Here is a 25,767-nt window from a genome sequence, read left to right as displayed (position 1 = left end):
AGACATGGGGCTCATGTTCGTACAGTCTGACAAGCAACAATCCTGAAGGATTATGAAAAACAGCACAGTGAGAGCCGGGCTTTACTCGAACGACGACCTCTGTATACTCGTGTCTACATCGAGAGAGGACTTTTACATCACGACTTAAAAATGGTTTCAGAAAACTTAATGTACTTTTATTGAAAAGTAGAGATGCGTGTTTTTCACGACAGAGCGATGTGATGCGATTTTTAAGAACCACAAATATTAAACACCATCTTGGATAATCTCCCCAATGTCAGTCCTTTTGTTTACTTATATTTAGGTCAGTTGTTTTCAGCTTCCTCAAATAATTCGTTCATTATGCAGCCCCGATACACTGCTTAATTACCGAGGTTGTGCTATATTGAAGAGGCATGGCAACATTGGATAACTGAAGTAGAGCTCAAGCACAAAGCCTGCTGTCTGTCACTATTCAGACCGTGAAATTGCATTCTCTCTTGCTAGGTTTGCTGTGAGCGCTTCAATGGGTAATTGCCCAGCATTGTGGGTGGATTGCGGAGAGACGATGGTTACTGTGGCCTTTGGGCCCTATTCGGTGTGTTTGGTTAGCAGTGGGAGCAGCCAGGGGCTCGGGGTCCTGCTCCACACTGAGAACCAGGATCAGGAAGAAAGATGATAATAATAATAATAATAATAATAATTAAGTATTATTATTATAATTTTACTGGTTGTGTACTTGATTTGTACGTAGTGAAAATTAAATAAAAAAACTTTTAAAAAACAATGTAATCTTCCTGATGATTTGGTATTGTTTTTATTTTGTGAGGTGTACAAATGTAGTATAGACCATATAATGAAGGAAAAACTTTGTAAAGTTTTGTGTCGATCAAACTCCCGGGTAATGAAGTTACATGATTTTGGTAGTGTTTTAGAAGGTTGAGTGAATTTAAAGGGATAAAATGATGTGAATCGCAGATCTGTTTAGAAAAGAACTGTTGCACTGAAGTTTTTCTTTTCCTGTGATGATTTATAAATACCCCTTAAATGATAAAGTATTTCTTGGTGATGTATAAACCTACAGAAATAATTATAATATATTTGTATTATTTGATGAATGAAACAAGTTCAACTTTCCAATTAAGCCACATATAGGAGGCTAGAAAGAATTTTCTTGATTTTACACAATGGCTTTTTATTTATTAACCCATGGTCTTTTATGGTCGCATAGTTGCCAAGCTTTAAATTATGTACCGTTCTGAACATGCTGTACCCAAGAACTTGGATTTTTATACATGTGGTCTGATCATTTATTGAGGGGAAACTTAATTGTCTTTTTTTTTTTTTTTTCGGAGGCAGCTGACATCTGCGTCTTGTCTTATGGCTCTGAATTGAACCCAGCATGCACTGATGTCAGGTGTGTGGCGAGATCCATCCTTCGGGTGGTCCTCATGGTGGAAAGCCTTTCAGCATAGGGAGTAAAAACAGCAAAAATCTGCTTGAAAGAAGCCTCTCTTAATCTTCACTCCTCAGTTTCACAAAGCGTGCTGGAATGTTCCTTCTCCTCCTCGGGTCAGAAATCAGCCGGATACTCAAATAGGAAGTTGCTTATTTTAATATCCTCTGTTCCATTTCAAGCGGTGTGAAGGATTTTGCCTTGGGATGTGCTTGGCCAAAAAAAAAGTAACTTTTTAAATGAAGATGGAATTGTTTGAGTTCATATGGTGTGTGTGTGTGGGGGGGGGGGGGGATTTTTATTTATTTTGTGTGGGGGGGAGGAAAAGAAGTTGTAAGGTTTTCTGTTAATGATTAATGAGCTGTGGTGTAATCAGTCCTGCTTCTAAAAGCTTCATCCAGCTGCTCCTGTCCCCTCCCCCTCATCCTCCTCTTCTTCCTCCTTCTCCTGCTCATGTGTTTTAATCCCCACACACCCTGCACATTCCAGCACTGAGGCCCAGTTCACTGCATCACATTGCATGCCCCCCTCCCCGTTTCAGCTCCCAGCACATCCTCCTAACGTTCCACACATCCTCGGCCTCTCCCACAGCTTCTCCGTCGGATGAAGGACGTGATAATGATAAATAACAGAGCTCAAGGAGAAAAGGGAAGTTTAACAATGTTTGCGGTTTACTTTTGTCACCAGAAGGATGTATGCTGGCGTTGCTCCATTTAAACAAACGGCAGATAGAGATTTAATTTTGGCTTTGTTTGGTTTTCTCAGCATCCTGAACCCTTATTGTGAATCTCTACAGGAAGGAATCTAGCGTTCTTATCTTGCTTGTATTAATTTAAAACTCATTCATTTCCGTGTGTGTGCGCGTGCGTGCCCCAAAATAATTTCTTCATTTTACGGGTCTGAAAATGGGTCTAAATCCTGTGTGAGGTGCTGGGTTTGCGTGTGAGGTGCTGGGTTTGTCGTCCACAGGGCGTTTGTTCTATGTTCCGTTCTCTGTCCTGTCTGGACGCCATGCTTGCATCTGTCTCCGCTTCTAACACACCTCCAGATGTGTGTAACTTCCCCTCTGACTTTTAATAACGGCTCTAGTGTGCAAGAGGGACTTTATAAGCCTGAAGCTTGCAGATTTTTGTTCTAGCACAGTGTCCTATCCAGTTTTCATGTGTGTGTGTCTGTGAGGAAAAATGTGTAGGGAAAACTGTGGTTTAGATTTGTCTGTTTTAACACCCCCCCCCTCCACTCCTCCCCCGATCCCACTATCTGCCAGGGCTTTGTATGGTTTCACTTGGAGAAGTGGAGAAAGGGGAAACTTAGTCTTTATCTTCTTCATGCCGTGTCGAAGTGGTACTGATGTTTAAGGTGTCGCACTTTTCATCAGAAGTAGTTAAAATCCTAGAAGCTGCCACTGCTGGGCCCTTGAGCAAGACCCTTAAACCTCAACTGCTCCTGTGTGTAAATGAGAGAGATGTACTGTAAGTCTGGCTATGGACATCTGCCAAATTCCTTAAATGTTAATTTTGTCCATGTTCCTGATGCTCTCCTCCTCCTCCTCCCCCTTTTGCTTGTTCATGATGTCCTTCATCTTCTCCTCCTTTATCATCTTCTTATGAACCTCCTTCTTCTTTTACTTGAGGTGCTGTACATGATGCTCTGTAAAGTCTTTGGACACCTGTGCGCTTTTTCTTTTAACCCAGGGCAATTAAATAAAATCTAAGTTTTAGTGGTCAGTGTCTGTTTCTTCCTAGTCTACGATGTAATATATATAAAAATATAAAATATGCTCTATTTCTGTTAACAGTCTAGCTCTCCGTCTCGTGATTTATTGTATGTGATGTATGAATTATAGGGCATTAAGTGTTGCTGTTTTACTTATAAAACAAAGAGAAAAGTCTCTAACTCAGCATTCAGGTACGGGGCTCCTGGAGTGGAGTTCACTGGACTGCATAAGGAGCCAGCTACTGTCACGCAGATACACGTACTCCATGGACAGGTAACAAGCATTCATCTTCTGTCGGCTTGTAAGAAGGATGATACACCAGTTTATCTTGTAGCTCATGCTGCAGTTTTTGAAGAAGCTTTAATTTGGTTCATTTGTGTTATTTTTTTTTTGTGAAGTCGTTCAGTTTATAATTCTTGGGGCAAAATGTATGTTTTATCATGTTTCCGATCAGGCAAAGGAACTCTAGAATCTATTATTAATTTATGTATTTATTTTTTTAATCATCTCTAATGAGGTACAGGCGTATTTCCTCTGCTATAAGCCACACAGTTTTTTTTTTCTTCTCGTCCTCTTCTCCAGCTTTTCCTTCATGTTCACTAAAAGTAGTGTGACTTTGGTGCCAAATTATTCTGGAAGAAAACCTGCGCCTGTGATTGCACCCATTGCTGCCATTTTCAGTGTTTATGGCGTTTTTGAGGTGCTTTTGGTAATGATTTAATCGAACACGTTATAGTAGCCTGTAGCTGAGGTATTCTTTCTTTAATGTGAATTTGTAAATTACTGCATGAGTTATGGGCCATTAGGTTTGCTGCTGTTAAAAAAAAAAAAAAAAGTCAATAATTAGTTTATCATTAAATCTACTTTTGTTTTAAGTTTAGCCACATACACCGTTTGATGAGGAAAAACGTAACCCATGTCCTGGCCATGAGAGAGAATAAAAGTGCATGACCTTATTGATGACGTTATGATAAAAGCTGCACCGCACAAATAATACAGGTTACGAGATAATGGCTATAACCGGGCAGTAAAAGAAAGTGGCTCTATGCACGTTGGATGCAGAACCGTAATGTTTTTGGTTTCTTTTTAAATCCACTACAATCAGTTTAGGTGGATTAGAATTATGAGAATATTGAAGTCTGGTTTTTCTCATGTTAATTGTTTGGTTTATTCAGTATTGGTTAGGGAGAGAGGAATAATTAGTCATATATGATGTTCATGTCTGTAATGCTAAAAATTCTCAGTCTTGGACCATGTTTGAATTTACAGGGAAGAATTTTGACCCTGCTGGATGACAACTCTCTGCACCTCTGGGAGATTGTGCAGAAGACTTCCTGCTGCCAACTGAAGGAGGTATACAGCTTCAGCCTTCCTGGCAGGCCTGGCATCGACAGCACCAGGTGATGCCTTTGCTGATGAAAGTTGCAGAAGTTACAGAAGTTTGAAAGGTTTCCCTAAATGTAATGAGTGCATTTATGTTCTAAATACGATAAGAAAATGGTGGGTATCTTCAGGCACGCTTACAAACTGACCGAATGAAGTCCTGTAATATACTATATATTATATAATATACTTGTTCTATATTAAATACATCTAGATTGCTCGGAGTCTTTCTCCAGGCTGTTACACATGTCATGCTGTATCTGTTCATACAGGAATGGTCTGGTCATGATGGTTGTGTGTACTTTTGTGCTCCTGTAGTGCGACACGCGTGACCGTGCTGCTGCCGAAACTCAGCTGCGATCTCTTGGCTGTGGGCACTGAGGGTGGTGGAATCCACTTCCTGGAGCTGCCCACTTTCACACTGCTGAACAAATCCCTTTTCCAAGATGAAATCATGCAGAGGTAATGGTGTATAGAAACTTATATTTTTCCCCTTCCTTCCAGAACTTAATGCATCTACTGTGAAGGGGGAACAAAAAAAAATATAACAACTCGGCTTGTTAGAAATATGTGTGAACTGAAACAATTTCCTGTGTCTGCCAAGCAAATGTGTATGTTCTGGAGCTCGCATGTTCTCCAGCTCACTGTGCTGCACTGGTGGGTTGGACGCATTCCACTGCCTGCGTCATAAAAAAATGAGCAACCCGGGATACGTCAGACTGGGAGAACTTTGCACTAAGGGTAAAGAACTTGCAAAGAACTCTATTGTTTTCTTCCTACTGCCACTGTGGTCCTGGATAATGGACTGTAGCTCAGGGCTAAATTTCCACTCCGGCTTCCACCTGTGGCTGTCCATTACAAACCCAGGAGAGAGGCTTTGCAAACATATTCCTCAGTCATAACCAAGTTCCCTACCTCACAGTTTTACACCCTCGTGGAATAAAATGTCTGGAGATCCGAAGTGGTGTTGTATGGAGTTTGTCTAGACGAATAAAAAGTTTATACAGGCATCCACAGGTTTCTACGCATCGGTATATTTGACAGTTTCCCACCTAATTTACCTTTTTAAGAGAACGGAAAGTAAAGTGTGTGTGTGGGGTTTCAGTACATTACAAGGAATTGCAAGTTATACCAGGTGGCTGTAACGATGCCTATTAAAAGACAGAAAATCACACTTGTCTCTCGCTCGACGGTTAAACCGGTTGTTTAAGTTAAGGCAAATTACAGCTTTCCACCTCGGTACTTCGTTGTCAGCGTGAATGCGTTATCTTTTGCAGGAAGAGACCATGAACCACTCATTAAGCAAGTGCAATTTGGGCTAATGGGCGGTTTCTCTGAGCTGCTGCTAGTATGTGCCAGCCCGGGAACTACAGAACAAAATGCTTTTGTACCATTTGCCAAATTCTCTGAGCTCCAGTCGGAGGGGTATTTAAATCAGCCGTTGCGTGCCTCACAGGCACATCACTAGGCATCCGCAGGACACTGGATTCGCTATGAAAGAAAAAAAATACTCAGAGGCTCTGTTAAATACAATGTCATGCTTTGTGGTCAGCTGTTTGTGTTTAGCTCTTGAGAGATCAGTCTTCAGCCTCGTATTAATTCTGCCTTCTCTCAAATGCTTGTCGAAATCAGCTCTTGTACTTTTTTTTCCCCCACCTTAACATTTTAGTCATATTAAAACCACTTAAAAATAAAGATTGTATTGATGTGGACTTTTGAGTTATGTTGTGTTAAATTCATGGAACTCAATTATTATTTCAGTTCAAGTTCTTTGTAATTGTATATTGATGACACGTAATTGTTTCCCCTCCGGAGGGATTTTGAGGTTTTCTGTTTTACATGGGAAATGCTGACAATGTGCTTGTAGCTCTCGTCTGTGTAACATTTTGTCTCTTGTGGCTTTTAGCACCAGGCAATTGAAATGGCACTTTAGCCCCTCGTTACCATGGTTTTCCCCTTGCTTTTTCTCACTGTTGTGGGTGCGTATCATCCGAACTGTGGGCTGTACTGTGGACATTCCTCCACTTGAATCTGTGCCCCAGCCACAGAGAAACCCTATACCCTGTTTTTTGATTGGCCGGGATTTCAAACAGCCAGTGTATGTATGATATTGTTTGTGTTAACTTGGTCCTTGTGCTGTGTACAGTTTGTATAGAAACCCACAAACCTTTTGTTAGTTTTCTGTTTTTATAATTGTATTTTTGTTAGGATTGGAAACTGAACAGTGCTTTTGTCCAGCATAGGATGAAACTGGGCCATTCCCAGGGTGGAAACGTGACACCCTTGTGATGCTCTGTATGTTATATTTTTAATGTGTGTGGATTATACGGGGCAGTGGGGGCTCAACTGGTTAAGGCTCCGGGTTGTTGACCGGAGGATCGGGGTTCAAGGCCCAGCACAGCCAAAGCTCCTCCCTTGAGCAAGGCCCTCAACCCTCCCAGCTCCAGGGGTGCGATATCATAGCTGCCCCTGCACTCTGACCCCAACCTTCTTAGTTGGGGTATGTGAAGAAAAGAATTCCACTGTGCTGTAATGTATATGTGGCGATTTATAAAGGCTTCTATGCCCCTCGTTCTATTCATATTCTATATGAACGAGCAGTAATGAAGGGAGCTGCTTGTAATCTGATCTGAAATGTGCAGGTCATCTGGATGGATGGAGATAAGCGGGATCTGCATGCTTTGATCTTTCTAAAGCAAATCCTTGCAAACATTTCTCCCTGATTTTCATTTGTCTTTGTTTCTTTTACTTGGAAATTGTTGGGCCTTCAGACAGATGATCATTTTCCCCGGTCCATATAAAAGATCTCTCTTGCCCTAGTGCAGTGTGTGTAAAATGAAAAATTTGAGTTGAATGCTTGTTGGCTGTAACATTTTCCCATCATGTGGCCACTCTATTTTCCAGCCTTCCTGATAGTTACAAATGTGGGAAGTCTCTGGGTCCAGTGGAGTCCCTACAGGAGCATCCGCAGCACCCAGACAAAATCCTCATCGGCTACAGCAGGGGCCTCGTTGTGCTCTGGGACTTTCAAAGCCGACATGTAGACAACCTCTTCCTTGGAAAACAGGTGTGTGTGTGTGTGTGTGTGTGTGTGTGTGTGTGTGTGTAATAACACTTTTAAATTACGTAACTTAAAATGATCTTAATGGTAATACATGTGTGGTTCTCCATACATTTTGAATATTAATCACCCATTGTTTCTTTAAAAGCAGTTTTATGAACACTGTGGATCATAACGCGCCTAAACCTTTAGCTGTCTTTTTGTGTTGGGTGGTTTAGATCACATTTGGGTATACAGTGTTTGACTCTAAATGTATGTGTCTCTCTCTCTCTGTGTATCTGTCTCTGTGTGTCTCTCTGTCTGTGTGTGTGTCTCTCTCTCTCTCTGTCTGTGTGTCTGTCTGTGTCTCTCTCTCGGTCTGTCTGTGTCTCTCTCTCTCTCTGTCTGTGTGTCTGTCTGTGTCTCTCTCTCGGTCTGTCTGTGTCTCTCTCTCTCTCTGTCTGTGTGTGTGTCTCTCTCTCTCTCTGTCTGTGTGTGTCTCTCTCTCTCTCTCTGTCTGTGTGTCTGTCTGTGTCTCTCTCTCGGTCTGTCTGTGTCTCTCTCTCTCTCTCTCTCTCTGTGTATCTGTCTGTGTGTGTCTCTCTCTCTGTCTGTGTGTCTCTCTCTCTGTCTGTGTGTCTCTCTCTCTGTCTGTGTGTCTCTCTCTGTCTCTCTCTCTCTCTCTCTCTGTGTATCTGTCTGTGTGTCTCTCTCTCTCTGTCTGTCTGTGTGTCTCTCTCTCTCTGTCTGTCTGTGTGTCTCTCTCTCTCTGTCTGTCTGTGTGTGTCTCTCTCTCTCTGTCTGTCTGTGTGTGTCTCTCTCTCTCTCTGTCTGTCTGTGTGTGTCTCTCTCTCTCTCTGTCTGTCTGTGTGTGTCTCTCTCTCTCTCTCTGTCTGTGTGTGTGTGTCTCTCTCTCTCTCTGTCTGTGTGTGTGTGTCTCTCTCTCTCTCTGTCTGTGTGTGTCTCTCTCTCTCTCTGTCTGTGTGTCTCTCTCTCTCTCTCTCTCTCTGTCTGTGTGTCTGTCTGTGTCTCTTTCTCGGTCTGTCTGTGTCTCTCTCTCTCGGTCTGTCTGTCTCTCTCGGTCTGTGCGTCTGTCTGTCTCTCTTTCGGTCTGTGCGTCTGTCTGTCTCTCTTTCGGTCTGTGCGTCTGTCTGTCTCTCTTTCGGTCTGTGCGTCTGTCTGTCTCTCTTTCGGTCTGTGCGTCTGTCTGTCTCTCTTTCGGTCTGTGCGTCTGTCTGTCTCTCTCTCTCGGTCTGTGCGTCTGTCTGTCTCTCTCTCTCGGTCTGTGCGTCTGTCTGTCTGTCTCTCTCTCTCGGTCTGTGCGTCTGTCTGTCTGTCTGTCTCTCTCTCTCGGTCTGTGCGTCTGTCTGTGCGTCTCTCTCTGTCTGTCTGTGCGTCTGTCTGTCTGTGTCTGTGTCTCTCTCTCTCAATCTCTCTGTGTAAACCAAACAGCAGCTGGAGAGCTTGGTCTGGGTTCGGACTGGGAACAGCTTTGTGAGTTCCCACAGTGATGGTGGCTACATGGTGTGGCTTGTTAGCAGCAGTAGTCTCTGCACCAGCGAGCCCATCTCTTCCACTATACCCTACGGTGAGCCAGTACGTTTAGTTTTCTGCAAGTGGATTGTTATTAATAGTTCTATGGCCTTTAACTTTGTCCAGTCATATTCTAAATAGTCTTATTATTTAATTGTACTTAAGTACCACACGTACACACATTGTCTGGACATGAGTATGCACTAAGTTGTAGTAAAGTCTCATGTCAGTAGTTTAAATCAAGTCTCAGCCTTTACACCGATACAAGTCTGATGTTGCTACCCAAATTCTGCGTGTGTGACTGAACCAAGACCTCCTTGTTATCTTAATGAGAGCTTTGAATCACTTAATCACCGGTGATCCTTTTAAAGCATGTCAGTGATCTAATGGAGAACATTCAGTAGGAGATGTATTAACAATGACTCCTCTGAGCAGTCCCGATTGGCCAAGTATATTTCTTCCCCGTATCACAAAGAATAAATTGTTTTCACTGGCGTTCGAGTTAGAATCTTCTGGAATAAGGACTAAAAGAGGAGGAAAAGTTTGACCACATATTGCATTACAGCTGAAACATTTGTCTGGCAGTTAATTTTTCGCCCTGTCTGAGTCGGATTAGGTTTACCGGGGGAACTGCTAGGTCACTGGAGATCTATAATATCTACAGTTTATATCTGCAAAGTAATAATTCGTTAGCAGATCATGCTTCCAGCACTGTAACAAAGAAGTCTGGTACAAAACGCTGTTAAATGTTGCTTAATGTTTAAAATGCCTTAGTCTGGCCAAAATACACACGTTCGATCTCCTTAGAATTGTCCAGTCGAATCCTGTAAAAGTCACATTACCGAAACTCCTCTGGTTTAAAAGCATTAATAAAACAGTCCAGGTCAAATAGTGCATTTAAACCAAACATTTTAACCATTGCTGTGAAAGAAGGTTGGTCAACCTCACAATGTTTTATCTCAAACATAATATTGCGGTAAAGTTCTTCTCCAGATGAATTCAAAGTGCCTGTATTTAAAAACCCGCCTGGAATATAGCTGAGGGAGAAATGACACACTATTTGTGGTTTTACTGCTATTTTCCTGGTTAATGTCCACCCATGGGTTCATGACGGTGTAGATTTTCATGTGAGTCATCCAGATGTCTGTGTCTTAGTACATTAAAGTCTGTTCTCTCTCTCTCTGTCTCTCTCTCTCTCTCTCTCAGGCCCATTTCCCTGCAAAGCTGTGAACAAGATCTTATGGAGGACCACCCAGTCGGGGTGTGTGTCAGCTCTGGGCAGCAGTGGGTGAAAAGCGAAAGCTTCTAATCCTGCATGTTTTAGCTGTGCCTGTTTGACTCAGGAGGATGTCCTCTGTCCTCTGTGTTTTCTCTGCAGAGCTCCGTTGGTGCTGTTTAGTGGCGGCATGCCTCGAGCCAGCTACGGGGACAGACACTGTTTAACGATACTGCAGGACTGCAAACACGTGACCCTGGACTTCACCTCACGAGTCATCGACTTTTTCACCATCCACTGCACAGATAGGGACGCAGGTGTGCGGTTCAGCAGTTAACTACATTAGTTAAGAACTAATAAATTAATAGAACGAAGGGACTTGATTTGTTCTTACAATCCTAATGATGGAAGCGATGAACTTTGATTTCTAGAGTTTGATGAGCCTTCAACCCTTGTTGTGCTCCTGGAGGAAGAGCTGGTAGTGATTGACCTTCAGACCCCTGGCTGGCCCACCATTCCTGCACCATACCTGGCACCTCTGCACTCCTCTGCCATCACATGCTCCTACCACATTTCCAATGTGCCAACCAAGCTGTGGGAGAGAGTGGTGAGAGCCGGGCAGCAGCAATGCTCTCTACAGACATGCACGGTTAGTCTGCTCTATATGTTGTGATTTTTATATGGAGGAAAACTTTTGAACCACAGAAGCAATAAGGTCAGTGAGCAGGGCTGCTCTGGTTGTTTTCTGGGTCTTGTTTTCTAATTCTCTTTTCCCAGACTTTTTCAATCCTTGAACATTATTTCTGTCCAAGGAATCTCAGCCTGATAAGTCACTGGCTTTATGTTCTTCAACCATGTGAATGTGTGTGATCAGAGACAGACGCAGGCTGAACTTGCTTACAGAATGCATGTTGCAATAACAAACAGGTTTTGTATCTATAAAATCTTAACGGCTTCAATCTGAATATATTTATAGTCGTATTGAGATCCAAGGCACCAATATGCCAAGTCTGCAGTTCCAAAGTCAGACTTATTGAAAAGTTTAATTTAACAACCATCGTTAAAAGATCAGCTGGCAGAAGAGCCTAAACTTTTAATGTTTATTACATCAGCGAATAGAAAGTGTGTCAGATGGTGCTGTCTGATTTAAGGTTACTGATTCGTGAGGCTTGTAACAATATTTCTCACCGATTTTTACAGAACTGGCCAATATGCGGGGGAAAGAACTTGGCACCTGATTCCAAACAGAAAGAGTTGCTGCTAACTGGGTAAGAGCTTTGTACAGATTTGAGATTTTGAGAATTATCTTTGTGTAAGAATTGTAAGGATTTGATTACTCGAGTTCAGTAGATTTGAGGATGTTTTGATGGTGCAGCTGAAATGTAGCAGTGACTTCCTTCTGTTTGTGTCCGAAGGCACGAGGATGGCACAGTGCGCTTCTGGGATGCATCAGGAGTTGCACTCAGACCTCTGTACAAGCTGAGCACAGCCAACATCTTCCAAACTGACTGTGACCACAACGACAGCCTGACTCAAGCCGGTGAAGAGGAGTGGCCTCCGTTCCAAAAGGTCAGCATTTGATCATTTACATCTGGGTTTGATTATTTTTTTAAATTTTATTTTTTAATGCATTGCATGAGTTTTTCATGTATTTGTACTTTTTGTATCTCCATCTTTCCTCCTTCCTCTGTCTTTTGAAGAAACTGCAGTCTGGCAGTTTGTGATACATCTGCCATTCCCCCCCCTTCACTCTAATTAAAAGCAGACAGTGTGAGGCCTGAAATGTGCTGAAGACCAAGCAAGCACATTCCTGCACTGGATGGCACAGCTGCCACGCTTGTTGTTTTTATTTTTATGTCATTCCTTTGTGTCAGCAGAGCTTATTATTTATGATCTGAATAAAGGTTTAATGCATATGTCTGGTTAGGCTTATAGAAAGTATGTTATGTTTTTGAAGGTTAAAAGCATTATTTTGGGTTGTGCAAGTTTGCACCATAACGTGTGTGGTTTTATTTATTTATTTACAGGTTGGCTGCTTTGACCCTTACAGTGATGACCCAAGGTTAGGAATCCAGAAGATCTGCCTGTGCAAATACAGCGGCAAGCTGGTGGTGGCTGGAACTGCAGGACAGGTAGAGCTGCTTCTCCTTTTAATATATTTATAAACTAGTTCTAAATATTTGTAGAACTAGTTTATCAGTTAATTATTTCACTTCACCAGCCTTAAAAAAACACACACACACACACAACCCTGAAGAACATCTTACCCATTTGTCCATCTTTCCTTTTACCTTATAGGTGATTGTGATGTACTTGTGTGACGAGAAATCCGATCACATGATCGACGTGGTCACCATGGACCTCCTCCAGGACCGGGAAGGTTTCACATGGAAGGGTCATGACCGGCTGCCAGAGAAGTCTGGCTCTGTGGTGTTTGCTGCTGGATTCCAGCCTACAGTCCTCGTGCAGTGCATGCCCCCTGCTGCGGTTACCGCGGTGACGCTGCATGCCGAGTGGAACCTCGTTGCTTTTGGCACCAGCCATGGCTTTGGTCTCTTCGACTACCATCGCCGAAGCCCGGTGCTGGCAAGGTAGCTTCTCTACTGCAGATGTTCACACTCCTTCTTTCCAGAGCACTTGGATGTTTTTAAATCATTGTTTAAACCATTTTATTTTATTATATTAAAAATAAGTAACTTCATTACTGAAGCTAAACAAGCTTTTCTTTCCAAACTTTTCTTTCTTTCTAGGTGTACATTACATCCCAATGACTCTCTGGCTATGGAGGGACCGCTCTCACGAGTGAAGTCGCTGAAGAAGTCACTCCGCCAGTCATTCAGGAGGATTCGCAAGAGTAGGGTGTCTGGAAAGAAGCGTGTGTTGGTCAGCAGCCCGTCCAGTAAAGTGAGTGCTTTTCTGTTGTGTTGTCAGTCTGATTCTGGCTCTTTCATAATCATTCTGGCTTTTGATTTTCTAATCATGGACTCCTTGTTGCACTTGATCTTTCTCAATGCTTCGCTGTTCAGCAGCTAATGAACAAACCTGTCACGAGTTTCATTGAATAATCTGTGCAAATGCTGTCGACGTTCTGCCTGACTCTGTGTTTCTGGCTTCAGGTCCAGGAGGCTAACGCTCAGCTAGCAGAGCAGGATGCCGAGGTGACGCCGGTACAGAGACGGATTGAGCCCCGTTCAGCTGACGATTCGTTATCTGGTGTGGTCCGCTGCCTCTGCTTCGCTGACACGTTCCTCCGAGACGGTACGACCAAATTGGTATTACACACTGCAAGTTTCGTGTTCGATGTCAAAAGCAAGTTTGAAATTCCCAGCAGAAATGGAGAATAAAAATACTTTTTTAAAAATATTTCGGGACACCACGAATAGTATATCGCAGGGCTGTCAAGTGTCACGCATTGAGAGTGACACTCACTCATTTAGGTCTTTTCTCACGCTCTCCCGCCACACGTCGTATTTCTCACACAGAAAAACGTTTTGACTTTATCATATATTTAATAAGCCACAGCACCCGAAATGTATCAGTCCGCACCGCTTAGTCGAGCCTGACACTGATCAGCCAATCAAAAAAATGAGGCTACACAATAGCCAATCAGAAAATAGCACTATCTGGTTAATATTTAATGCAACAACCAATGGAAAAATGGGGGTGGGGGGGTTGGAGAGGTCATGCTTGCCTGACTTCAAAACTTGAGAGCCCCGATATCGTCTTATTGTAAACGATTAAAATTCATGTAATGTTTTAGCAGCAGCGGTGTTTCTCCCTTATGTTTATTAATGATTTGAAACATAATTCAGTCAACTGTGAAATGTGCATTTGAATTTTAGCGCACAGTGCCGTTTCTGCCATAACAATAAGTTCATAATATCGTTCCGGTTGTATTAGAATGAGAGAATTTAAATACAACTGGAACGATATTATGAACTTATTATTACGGCAAGTTTATATATAACTGTGTTAGTTTTTAGCTTCCAGGAACACAATTTTTCCTTTTCTAAGTTCTTTGGGGAATCCAGTAAATTGTGCCTAGACATTTATCTCTAAGGAAATAAAATTTTAGAGTTGTCATGTTGGACAGATTTTTATTTTTTTTTTTTCTGTGCATAATTTTATTGGTTTTCTGATGAATATATGTATTTGCCATGAAGCAGCCCTTGAAGCTGGTATGGCATTGAACTCGAACAACCAAACAATTGCACATGGAAGGATTGCTATTACATTTCTTGGCCCAATCCACTGTTTACATATCGTCTATTAAGTACCTCATGGACCTCTTTGCATTTTAAATTTGCCAGACATTGTGCATTGTTGTGCACGCTAATGCAAATACATGTTTTATAGTCGAGATTAAATTGATATCTGATTACGGAAAGGAGAAGACCCCATTCAGTGCTTGTGCTGCAGCATTCCCCTTACTGTCAAGCAGATTTTGTTGGACTGTCCTGCGCATATTGGCCACAGAAGGTTATTTTATGAGGCCAATTCATTTAAAGAGCTATTTTACAAGGTCTCATCAGAAAAAGTTTGAGTTTCTGTCAGATATTAATGTAAAAAAATTCATTTAAGTTGTCTATTTGTCTTTGTTTGTCTTTGTGAGATTAGGTTATTTTAGTTCTTATTAACCATTCTTGCCATGAAGACAGCCTCAGTAGATGACATGGCAGTAAATTATAGCACTTAACTAACTAAGTAACTAATATCTGATTACGTGCACTTGTATAAATGCGCTCGAAATTAACATTGGGTTAAAGTCTGGAGAATGTTCTCACAGAGACTCACCCAAACTTTACTGAAAGTGATTACGCTGGAGTTGGAACCATGTCAGATCTTTGTCTGGACCACACACTCGAGCCGTTCTGTCCACAACATCTGCATGTCATTCCTTTAAATCAGGCACTTGCACAATCCTGGTCTACTGGCTATCTGGCAGGGGATAATCCTCAACGGAGAGATTTCGTACAATTGCGTTATTGTTCCTTTAATGCAGTACATCAGTGTGAGATGTAATCAGTCTGTATTTATGGTGGTGTTTAATGGTTAATGTTATCGGTCGTCTATGCCGTCTCTGGTTATTTGTGAATTATTGCCATCAAATACAGTAAGCACCTAGGGACCGGTACTCATGTAGTAGAGGTACATAACTTCCATTTCTCTGAAGTTTTAGAGGTCAGCACATACCTGCAGCTTTCAGATGCCGATGAGTAATATATTCTTTTCCCCTCTCACTCAGGAACGCACCACGGCCCTACCATGTGGGCTGGGACGAATTCAGGCAGCGTATATGCTTACGCTCTGGACGTGCCCTCACAGGAGAAGTTCTCTGAACGGAGTGTGGAGGCTTTGCTTGGGAAAGAGATCCAACTCATGCACAGAGCTCCGGTGGTGTCCATTGTTGTGCTGGATGGCAGGGGGAGCCCTCTGCCCGAACCCTATGAGGAGTCGAGAGACCTGGCCAAAGCTCCTGATATGCAGGGCAGCCACTCGGTCCTGATCACTTCTGAGGAGCAGTTTAAGGTGAGCTGATCAGAGCAGATATCCAGTGAGAAGGCTAAAGAAACTGAATAAATGCATGGATTGCAGCAGTGAAACACATTGGATTCATATAGAATGCGATTTGCATTTGGTATAGTCATGGTTATGACTATACCAATAGCTATAGTCATAGTCATATAGTTAAACTGGTGGTGAAGTCTTGGGGTCCATCGGTGGTGCATTTAAACATCTGAGTACTACAGAGTTTTTGCTACATGTACAGTAGGCTGGTGAAAGATTTTTGTCCTGTTTAATTTTTGGTCCCTCTAATATTTGGTGCTGTAAAACACATTATATAAGTGACTCTCAAGTCAAACCCCTGCGATCCACCCTGAAAGATCAAGATTTTTACTCAGATCTCATCAGATCTAGCAGAGGACTCCTCATGGATCTCCTCACCTAAAACCTCCACAACACAAACCTGCTGTATTCTCTATGGGTAAACCATCACTCAGCTACGCAGCTTCTTCCTGTACGGTTCTAATTTTTCCTCTCCAAGGATATGTCAGATTCTTGTTTAGTACCTCATCATGTACAGTACTTCCTACAGCCACGAATACATTACAGCTCTACTTCGTCCAGATCTGCAGTTGCTGTGCCTCAGGTGGTGGAATAAACTCCCCTGAAGCGCCCAGCTGTCTTCACACATAAGGCCCAACACCCTACATGATTGCAGTTCTTCACTAATCTTCTCCCATCATTCACTGCAGGTGTTCACACTGCCCAAAGTCAGCGCAAAGACCAAATTCAAGCTGACCGCGCACGAAGGCTGCCGTGTACGGAAGGTGGCTCTGGTCAACTTCTGCAGTGCTGCTTCTGAGGACTACTCCGAGAATGGCCTGGTGTGCCTGACCAACCTGGGAGACCTTCATGTGTTCAGCGTGCCTGCTTTGAGGCCGCAAGTGCGATACGACTGCATCCGCAAGGAAGACATAAGCGGCATTGCGTCCTGCGTGTTCACCAAGACCGGGCAAGGTGATGAGCTTAAACACATTTATTTTTTTATAGGGGCTCCTTCAGTGTAATCGTTAAGTCTCTTATTGTTGCCCGATGACAGGTTTTTATCTGATCTCACCGTCTGAGTATAAACGGTTCTCTCTGTCTGCACGAGTAATCACTGAACCTCAGTGCTGCGTGGACGTCGATCGACCTTACGAGCTTTTGGAGCATGAGTATGTCAACTGATGCACTGTTTGTTTTTAATGATTTATTTATTTTTTTAATCCAACAAAAATGAAACCATGTCCAAGCAGCATGTGTTTGTGTTTTAGTTTATTCCTCATTATGCAATCTTTCCAGTTTGTGTATGGTAGCCCTGCCCCAGGCCAACGGCACATACAAGACCCAATCACCAGGAGAGAGCAAATCTGCAGAGCATTCTGAAGGTGACGGACAAATCTCTGGTGTGACGTTACAGAATGGTGGGAAGTGTCTGGTTTTGCAATATGACATCTGGAAATCTGGGACGCTGGATCCGTTCACTGCACCGACTTTATTTTCTTTTGTTGTGTCCCTCTTTTATTATTAGGCATATTTGATGAAATGCAGAGTGCGTTATCGTCTCCTGGCCTGGATTCCCCAAACAGCAGTGCTGATATCACGCTCGACACAACAGGAGAGCTGACTGTGGAGGATGTGAAAGATTTCCTAGTGTGAGTCCTTGGCTTACAGACAAAGCTGGCAGATACTGCCTTATGTGATCACACTTTACGGGATTGTGTTGGTGGTGGAGGATGGAGTACCGCATGCTGTATCAGATCCACGTTTGTGTGCGTTTGTACAGGAGTGTGGATGAGGCTGAGAATAACCTGAGGAACATGAGCGAGGAGGATGGACGGCTTCCTGGGATTCTCATTAATTGATGAGCGACAGCCTAGAGGTGAGTTCTGCTTTAAACCGAGGCCTGGTGAGTGTACTCCTGCTTCTTGATGGAGATGATGCCTCATGCTTGGGTTGTAGGAAAGTATGTAAAACCTGACTGTAACCAAAAAGCTGCTTACTTGCAGCTCTTTTCATGCATGTGCACACTCAAGATCTACATTAAGGATGGCAATCGGTGTGGGAGAACAAACATTTTCTGTTATGTTTGGCACACCATTAAACACAGCGAGCATCTTGCCATTTTCACGTCGTAATGAATGAAACTCAGCGCAGCTGTCGGGCCACACAAGCAGAAACAGGTGGCGTTTGCCGAACCGACTGAAACAGAACAGTCTCAAATGCTGTATGTTGACTTTGACGTTTACACGCTCAGAGCCCGACTGGTTTATGTTCTGATCCCATCCGCATTAGCATCGCTCTGCGTTCCAGACCGAGTGCTGGCACTCGGGAGAGCATCTGCCTCTCATGTCCTTCTGTCTCCTCCTTTCCGTCTCGCAGGCGTTTACTTTCCACCCTTTAAATCACACAGACTGGTTTATTACCGCACATATAAAATTACCGACTTTATTAAATATGGGGGGGGGGGACTCTCTGAGGTTTCTCCAAAGTTAGACTCTGATTTGCAGGTCGTTTGATTTCAACAGACAATAAAAAGGGAAAACTGGAACGTACAGTAGGTTTACAAGTCCTGAAGAAAATGCTGGTTATGGTGAAACCAACAGTCTGCTTCCTCCCTGTGGAGATGTTCGAAAGTGCAGCTCGAGTCTGTCAGAATGGTAGGAGGATCTTTGTCCATCAGACACGTCAGTAAACAGTGTGGAGTGATGTGTGAAAGCACACATTTTATTGTGAAATGTTCAAGAGTAAGATGGTGGCCCTTTGCCGCTGATGAGGGTCTTGATTTTGAGGTCTGTTTTGAGTAATTTATAAGGCAGCGTGAAGAAAAACGTTCACTAGCCTCACACGAGTAGTAGTAGCCTTTATTCTACTCCTTTATTCCGAGTCTTTTTCAACTCCCCTTTTCACAATATAAACAAACAAAAAAAAAAAGGCGGCAGATTTTAAAATGTAGAAAAAATGCTTACATTTCATAGAAGTCTTATTAAATAACAATGTAGTTGTGATGCACTCCAATCCATCACCTCAGAACATGAACACGCAAACGACGTAATGGTTGGATTTAAAATATTTAGAAGCTACTTTATATAAAATGAGCAACACTTTCGCTTTGCCACGAGAATGATACTGAAACGAATAGATGCTCTACAACCAGTATGTCCTGTGATAAACGCTTCAGAAGAGGAGGTGTAAGTAAGACATGGTGTCTGAGTGCCCACTGGTCCAATTCCAGTCCATTTAACATGTAATCTCAGTGGAAGTGGGATTTTTTTTCCCCCCCAGATTGCTGCACTCCTATTTTATCTGAAGTCACTTTAAAAGTCTTTTATTTCTTAACATTTGTGACCATTCTGTTTTTTTCAGGGCTGATGGAGAAGTGGTGGAAATTCCTTCGTTATGTGCAGTTGGACCTTAAGGAGGAGAAGAACTCACGGCATTCTTCCCTTTTCCCTCGTCCTCATTTACTCCGGTTTCTTATCCTCAGATAACAAATCTCTTCTTCCGTCTTTCCTATTGCACATATTTCTCGTTTCACGACGCCACTTTGCTCGTCCTTTCACTGCGTTTGGCAGTAGGAGGCATGGAGGGAGAGAGAGCACGTAACGGTTGTTGCTTCTCAGCAGCCACGTCAACACCATCTTTAATACTGTGATGGTTTCTTACAGCAAATCAGGAGGCCATTGAAAATTTCAGCTTATGGACCCTGTGGGTTTGATAGAATGTCATGGTTTTCCTTTTTAATGTTTCATCTAACCACTTGCCATTGTAAGTAATAATGACAATTAACTGTGAACTCTAGTATTTGAAGGAGCGTGGTGTTTAATCTTAGTGTTTCTCATCATTTAATTAGTAAGTAGCAAGCTTTGAGTTTTATTATTACTTGTAACCATATTAACAAACATGAAGGAACTAATAAGTATGGTTAACATTTGATAGAATAATTTTATATTGCCTATGATTTTTTTTTTTTACCATGTAGAAAATGAAGGTTTTCTAACATTTTGGGGTGAAATAATCTGCAGGTGTGGGAACGAGAAGATAAGCTTAGGGTTGATCGAAGCCAAATGAGAAACATTGTTTGGGTAAATCGAGGTTTTAAGAGGTTCAGAATGTGTTCGTAAATGCTATCGTTCAAGGAAAGAAGCATGACATTTTAGTAAGGAATAGATGCTGTAGGATTGACCCTGGATTGGATTCACTTCTTTTTTTTTTAAATCATCAAAGGGACCTCACTAACGTAGCTGATCTTTAATTTCTCTCTCTACTTTTTTTTCTATAATGTTACACATGACACCTAGCCTGTGAATTTATATTTAATTTTTCTCGTGTAGAAATGTAATTGTAGTTATACCCATGCTAATGAACAAATGTTAATAAAGTATTTACTCATTTTATCCGCTTTTTGTCCTCGGATTAAACGTCAACTCGAACCATCAAGCAGAGGATGCTTTTAAGTCATTCGTTTCAACATTAAACGTTTACATCGGTTAAATACCCAACGCTACACCTACTACGACTTATTCACATATAGTTTTATTAGAAAAAACACAAACTTTGAAATGTATTATTAACTCCATTACAAATGTACTTTTAAAACGTACAAATGCGAAATTTATAGATGCTTTAGAACAGCAGATTCACAATAATCACATGCGGTGGATCTCCTTTAGATTTTAGCTCTTAGAGCCCTTTTTTTTTTTGCTTAACAACATCCACCCAAGAGGTGCGAGTCATTTCATCTGCACAGGATTTTCTTTGCTTTTTCTTTCTATTTATTGTTGCACTTTGCCTGGAACTGGATCACCTGGATATGCTTCACTTATCACAGCATACAGTAAGGTGTTTGTGGCACTCTGCATCTGTGTAGAAAAATAAATACTTGAACAGGTTCAAAAACATTTACACCATATTGTCAACCTCAGTCCCCTCTTCTTCTTCTTCTTCCTCCTCCTCTTCATCATCTTCATCATCTTCATCAAAGTACTTTTCTTCAGCGTCTCGACTTAAAATGTCCATGTTATCGTAATCTGGGTTCTCGTCGACTTCGCTGCAGACAGACAGGATAAGTTCATGTGAAAGATTTGCATAGAAAGATTCTCCAAGGCTCAAGAAATCTTTCTGATAGCGTGGATATTTTATTTAGCAACTTCCTGTTATCAGAAACGGCGATCTAGAAGAAGCCGTTACTTTAATGTACAGAGGGAAAAAACGATGGAACTGAAATGAACCTGTAGTTAAAGTCTTTATCTTTGCCCTCGATGAAGCTTTGGTGCATTTGACTCAGAAACTCGTCCCTCAGCAAAGCTTTTTCTTCGGCTGTCGGCTCCCACTGGGCCTGCGTAGGCTCGTCGTCGTCGTCTGTGGAGTAAAGAAACGCAATCGGCAGGACAAATTATATTAGTCATCGTTCTGAAATCGGCTCTTTAAGGACCATTAAATAGGCTGTGGGGGTGTGATGTGTGTTTCCTTCTGGCTAATTTTATTCTGTGCTGCATTAATGTGGCAGTCTGGAAACTAAATGCACTTGTATACTAAATGAGAAGGTTGTGAGGTCTAAACAACAGGTCTATTTTAAAACGTCACAAACGGTTAAAAACTGTAAGGCCGGGATTTTTACTTGATGTGATTTTTGTGTAAGAAAACTCAAAGCCTTTTAATTACATCAACGTTACTGCACAGTGAAAGGCTTTTCTTCGCATATGCCAGTTTGTGAGGTGGTTGGTGTCTGAACGCAGGGTCCGTGCGCATGACTTAAGGGCCTTGCTCGAGGGCCCAACAGCGGCTGCTTGGCCAGAGCTTCTGATCGACAATGCAAAGCCTTAACCAATAAATCTTCCACTACCCATGCATGCGACTGCCTGCTTATGGTTGAGTGTGTGTAAGATGGCTGCTATTGTCATTTAGAAATATTCATACTATGTCTGCATCAAACAAGCAGCAGACTGAACAAATCATGTCAAACCTGAAGATACGTTAACGAAATTGATCAGAAGTTACCTGACTATATGTTTATCTAAAGAGCTGCCATGAAGTAACTAAAATGTATTGGTAGGGCCGCATGTCCTCCTCGAAGAAACCTGGTTTTATTCCCCAGCCCGTTAGTATAACACCGGCCCCAGACAACTCACCCTCCTCTTCCTCCTGCTCTGCACAGTTCTCTCGGCTCTGTTCTTCCTGCAGGCGTTTCTGCAGCTCCTTCTCATGATAGGAGTTGATGAGCAGGTCTGACAGACCCATGTTGCTTTTCTGCATAGCTTCTTCAGAGCGCTGCAGGATCTCCTCCTCACTCAGGTACTGACCGATGTACTGCTCGTACAGAAGAGGCTCTCGAAAACGCATCTGCTCCTCACTGAAGTACTGACCCTCTTCAGAAAGGAGGAAAAAAAAGCTCAGTTATGATACAAAACCTCTTATTAAGAGTCAGCTAGATTTTTACTCATTCACACCCTTCTGTCCTCTCATCACTTTAAATTCATTCATTATATTTTTGTCTTATCATCTTTCATGTATTAACTTGGGCCTCACACAAACATACCACACTTGACAATATTAGTCATTTTTAAGTGTGCATTACAAATAAAGGTATCTAGAATTCATTTAAGTAATCAAGTTATTTAAGTTATTACACCTGGAATAAAACATAAGAGGGTTTGCTGTTAAACCTCTGGAGACTCCTTGCAGAAAATGTAAATCACCATCTCCTCACAAAAAACTTCATGTCAGAAATTCCACATTTAATCCAGTTATAAGTTTGTGATCCATCATGGATCTCGGTGTAAGCTCTTACTTTAGAAACTAAAACTAATGTATTTGAATGAGGGCAAAATCAAAACCTTTGCAGCTGTATTTACATTCTGGAAAATTAGAATCACTAGCATGAAAATATTGGTGATTCCCTGATGATAATGCATGAGGGAGAGCAGACGATGTGCAGCACAATAAAAGGCTTTCAATCTGTAAACAATAAAAGGACAAATACCTTTCTGAAGCGCACGTAGAGCAGCGTAACGATGATTGCGCACCCTCGTCTTGTTGGCCGAACTCAACGCTCGTTTCTGAACTTCGGTACAGTAATACTGCGTCCTGCAGTCGCTGCTCACATGTGAGAAGGCCTCCAAATGCTCAGGTTTTAAATGAGGGTGATAGCGCTCCAGAAAGACTACCGGCTTGCTGTTATACTGTTCCACCAACAACCGCTTTTTCTCCTCCACAGTGAGGTCAGGTTCTCCCAGTTGCTGGCTCTTTACTGGACTCCCACTGAGAACTATGGCTGATATCATGGCATCCAGAGAGCTGGAATCTTTATCCTGATGGGTATGGGAGAGAGGGAGAGAGAGACAGAGAGAGAGACACACAGAGAGAGAGAGAGAGAGAGAGCGCAACACCTTCATTTTGCTCATAGGTGGCTTTGTGCTATTAAAGTTATTTCACTTTATAAACAAAAATGCAGGTTTAAAATGTTCTCACATGTGCAGTGGGGGTTGAAGGCTCACTGGAACACTGATCCATCGTGTTCTCATCCTCTGTTCCATCACTACATGGCTGACAGGGTTCAGGACTTTCAGGTTTGGTGCATGAATCAATTTCACCCCACATTTTTGTTGAAAACTGTTAACGTAGAATACACATAAGTTATACCATGATTTTTTAGTCTACGCAGCATGAAATGTGACCATTTTGCTGTCAGATAATATGAGCATTGCCATATATATGCTTTTATATTCATTTACAGTGATAATGAGCTCTCTGTTCTGTTCTGTGAAGACTTTCCACAAGATGTTGGAGTGTATCTGTGTGGATTTGTGTTCATTCAGCTACAAGAGCATCAGTGAGATCAGACACTGATGGTGTAAGAGTGAGGAGGTCTGGGGTTCAGTCGGTGTTCAGTGGGGTTGAGTCAGAGTCAGGGCTCAGTGCAGGACACTCGAGATCTCCAACCTTCTCACACCGTGTCTTCATGGAGCACCACAAAGTTTCTGGCCATATGATGTACATTTTATTAGTATTTAAGATATTTATCTGGAACATGAACACTTGTACGTCATTTAAATGGGACACAAATGTCACCCATCACCTTAAAGTTATATAACACTCGGTTCCTCTCTGCAGCTATTTAGAACAGCAGGTACTGAAACCCAAACAGCCCTAAAACATATTATATATATACAATGAACTCACACTCGCATAAGCTAAGGGCTAAGGACAGGAAAACAGTGTTTACCTTTTTGTAGGGAACAAACCAAGAAGGTTTACATGCATGTACACACCGCAGACTCAGTTCAAGTGCTTGCTAACCATTATATGTACAATAATAATAATAATAATAATAATAATAATAATAATAATAATAATAATAATAAAGAAATTAGGCGTTTTCTGGTACACAAATAAAAAAATATCTCCCTCACTGATTAGCAAAGAGAAACTCCTCTGGTTCTGTCCCTAATGCCTCATCACTCCCTATATAAGTGCACTACTGAGTGTAAAACCCAATCACTTACACTCCCTATGTAGTGCATTAAAGTAGTCAATAAAGTAGTTTAGGATATGTCTCTTGTGTGCCATGTATTATCTTCCCCTGGAAACCTCGCGGTGTCGAGAGGTTCCTGTTCAGCGTCTGGTTCCCAGCAGATGGCACTGAAACCGCAGGTTAAAGAAAGAAGGTTCACTGGTGACGTGTTTATGTCTTTGTCCTTAAAAAAGTTCTATTTACTGTAAAGTAATTATTGGGCATATTATTAGTTCTTCTTCTTCTTCTTAGGAGGAGGAGGAGGAGGAGGAGGCGGAGGAGTAGGAGGAGAGCGGGGAGGGAGAGAAGGGGCGAGGAGGAGGGGGAGGGAGGATGAAGGAGCAGGGGAGAGGAGGAGGAGAAGAAGAAGAGGAGGAGGAGGAGAGGAGAGGAGGAAGAAGAAGAAGGAGGAGGAGGGGAGGAGGAGAGAAGAAGAAGAGAAGAAGAGGAAGGGAGAGGATGAGGAGGGGAGGAGGAGGAGAAGACGAAGCAGACAGGAGGAGATCGGATGGGCTGATCACGAACTCTCTATACTTCGTGTCTTCTCTATCCTCATCTTTCTTCTTCTTCTTCTTCTTCTTCTTCTTCTTCTTCTTCTTCTTCTTCTTCTTCTTCTTCTTCTTCTTCTTCCACAGCATCATAGATGATCACATTTGTTTTTACGTTGATCAGGGAAAAGGTGATTGATTAATTCCACACTTAAGATGAAGTCTGTGATGAGTGCATCTTTATCATGAAAGACAATATAGCGACCAGTCTGTGGTTAATTCAGTCGCTGAGGTCTGAATAACATACCTCGGAAGACTCCAAGGTCAGAATAACATAATTTTGGCCACTCTAGGGAAACTCTAAGGTCAGAATAACATACCTGAGGACACTCGAAGGTCAGAATAAGATACCTAGAAAAACCTGAAGGTCAGAAAAACATTCCTGGGGACACAGTAGGGACACTTTAAGGCTTGTTGTCAGAATAACGTACCTAGGGACACTCTATTGTCAGAATAACGTACCTAGGGACACTCTATTGTCAGAATAACGTACCTAGGTACACTCTATTGTCAGAATAACGTACCTAGGTACACTCTATTGACAGAATAACATTCCAAGGGATGCTCTAAAGTCAAAACAACATACCTGGGGACACTCAGTCTAAGGTTAGAATATACATAAGGACACTTTAAGTTTCAAAATAACATACCTGGGAACACTGTACGTATAGTATAAGGTCAGAATTACATACCTAGGGACACTCTAAGGCCAGAATATGATACCTACGGACACTCTAATGTCAGAATAACATACCTAGGGATAATCTAAGGTCAAAATAGCATACATGAGGACACTCTAAGGTCAAAATAACATACCTGGAGACACTATGGTCAGAATA

The 25,767-nt window shown here is 42.2% G+C and overlaps 2 protein-coding genes across 7 annotated transcripts in view; one reads left to right on the top strand and one right to left on the bottom strand.

The window, feature by feature from the left end:
* Positions 1 to 20,265, top strand: part of llgl1 (LLGL scribble cell polarity complex component 1) — a 29,633-nt gene extending 9,368 nt beyond the window's left edge. Inside the window, exons 3-23 of one of the 4 annotated variants that reach the window (XM_027148451.2) lie at positions 3,344 to 3,425; positions 4,422 to 4,552; positions 4,854 to 4,997; positions 7,440 to 7,602; positions 9,031 to 9,163; positions 10,315 to 10,369; positions 10,487 to 10,641; positions 10,756 to 10,973; positions 11,525 to 11,592; positions 11,740 to 11,893; positions 12,352 to 12,456; positions 12,623 to 12,915; positions 13,075 to 13,228; positions 13,441 to 13,582; positions 15,570 to 15,853; positions 16,582 to 16,846; positions 16,929 to 17,043; positions 17,171 to 17,295; positions 17,400 to 17,523; positions 17,655 to 17,750; positions 19,235 to 20,265. In XM_027148451.2, coding sequence (XP_027004252.2) covers positions 3,344 to 3,425; positions 4,422 to 4,552; positions 4,854 to 4,997; positions 7,440 to 7,602; positions 9,031 to 9,163; positions 10,315 to 10,369; positions 10,487 to 10,641; positions 10,756 to 10,973; positions 11,525 to 11,592; positions 11,740 to 11,893; positions 12,352 to 12,456; positions 12,623 to 12,915; positions 13,075 to 13,228; positions 13,441 to 13,582; positions 15,570 to 15,853; positions 16,582 to 16,846; positions 16,929 to 17,043; positions 17,171 to 17,295; positions 17,400 to 17,523; positions 17,655 to 17,733 — 2,989 coding nt within the window. In that variant the 3' untranslated portion in view covers positions 17,734 to 17,750; positions 19,235 to 20,265. Of the gene's footprint in view, positions 1 to 3,343; positions 3,426 to 4,421; positions 4,553 to 4,853; positions 4,998 to 7,439; positions 7,603 to 9,027; positions 9,164 to 10,314; positions 10,370 to 10,486; positions 10,642 to 10,755; positions 10,974 to 11,524; positions 11,593 to 11,739; positions 11,894 to 12,351; positions 12,457 to 12,622; positions 12,916 to 13,074; positions 13,229 to 13,440; positions 13,583 to 15,569; positions 15,854 to 16,581; positions 16,847 to 16,928; positions 17,044 to 17,170; positions 17,296 to 17,399; positions 17,524 to 17,654; positions 17,751 to 19,234 lie in introns of all 4 variants that reach the window. The other 3 variants (XM_027148450.2, XM_027148448.2, XM_027148452.2) reach the window with 3 other exon arrangements.
* Positions 20,266 to 20,382: 117 nt separating this feature from the next.
* On the bottom strand, positions 20,383 to 24,529 carry ccdc97 (coiled-coil domain containing 97). Of its 3 annotated transcripts, none has more exons than XM_047807887.1 (6): positions 24,373 to 24,529; positions 23,339 to 23,479; positions 22,851 to 23,178; positions 22,000 to 22,236; positions 21,100 to 21,226; positions 20,383 to 20,918 (listed from the first exon to the last, which is right to left on the bottom strand). In XM_047807887.1, the coding sequence occupies exons 1-6, from the start codon at positions 24,388 to 24,390 to the stop codon at positions 20,771 to 20,773; spliced, it is 999 nt and encodes a 332-aa protein (XP_047663843.1). In that variant the 5' UTR covers positions 24,391 to 24,529; the 3' UTR covers positions 20,383 to 20,770. The 3 variants fall into 3 exon arrangements, with proteins under 3 accessions (XP_047663843.1, XP_027004254.2, XP_027004255.2); XM_027148453.2 differs by having other exon boundaries at positions 21,100 to 21,229; positions 24,373 to 24,518; XM_027148454.2 differs by lacking the exon at positions 24,373 to 24,529 and adding an exon at positions 24,093 to 24,305 and having other exon boundaries at positions 21,100 to 21,229.
* Between the last annotated feature and the right edge of the window lie 1,238 nt (positions 24,530 to 25,767).

Source organism: Tachysurus fulvidraco, chromosome 24 (assembly GCF_022655615.1).
Source record: "Tachysurus fulvidraco isolate hzauxx_2018 chromosome 24, HZAU_PFXX_2.0, whole genome shotgun sequence".
NCBI lineage: Eukaryota > Metazoa > Chordata > Actinopteri > Siluriformes > Bagridae > Tachysurus > Tachysurus fulvidraco.
The sequence above is the reverse complement of the archived record's forward strand: the minus strand, read 5'-3'. Positions and strand labels throughout refer to the sequence as shown.

Bases quoted from the DNA above. Each gene is read 5' to 3' on its own strand.
- ccdc97 (XM_027148453.2), bottom strand. The intron at 22,237-22,850 runs GTATTTGTCCTT...TCCTTTCTGAAG, and splicing joins TCTACGTGCGCTTCAGAAAG to AGGGTCAGTACTTCAGTGAG. The intron at 21,230-21,999 runs GTGAGTTGTCTG...TTTACTCCACAG, and splicing joins AGAGCAGGAGGAAGAGGAGG to ACGACGACGACGAGCCTACG.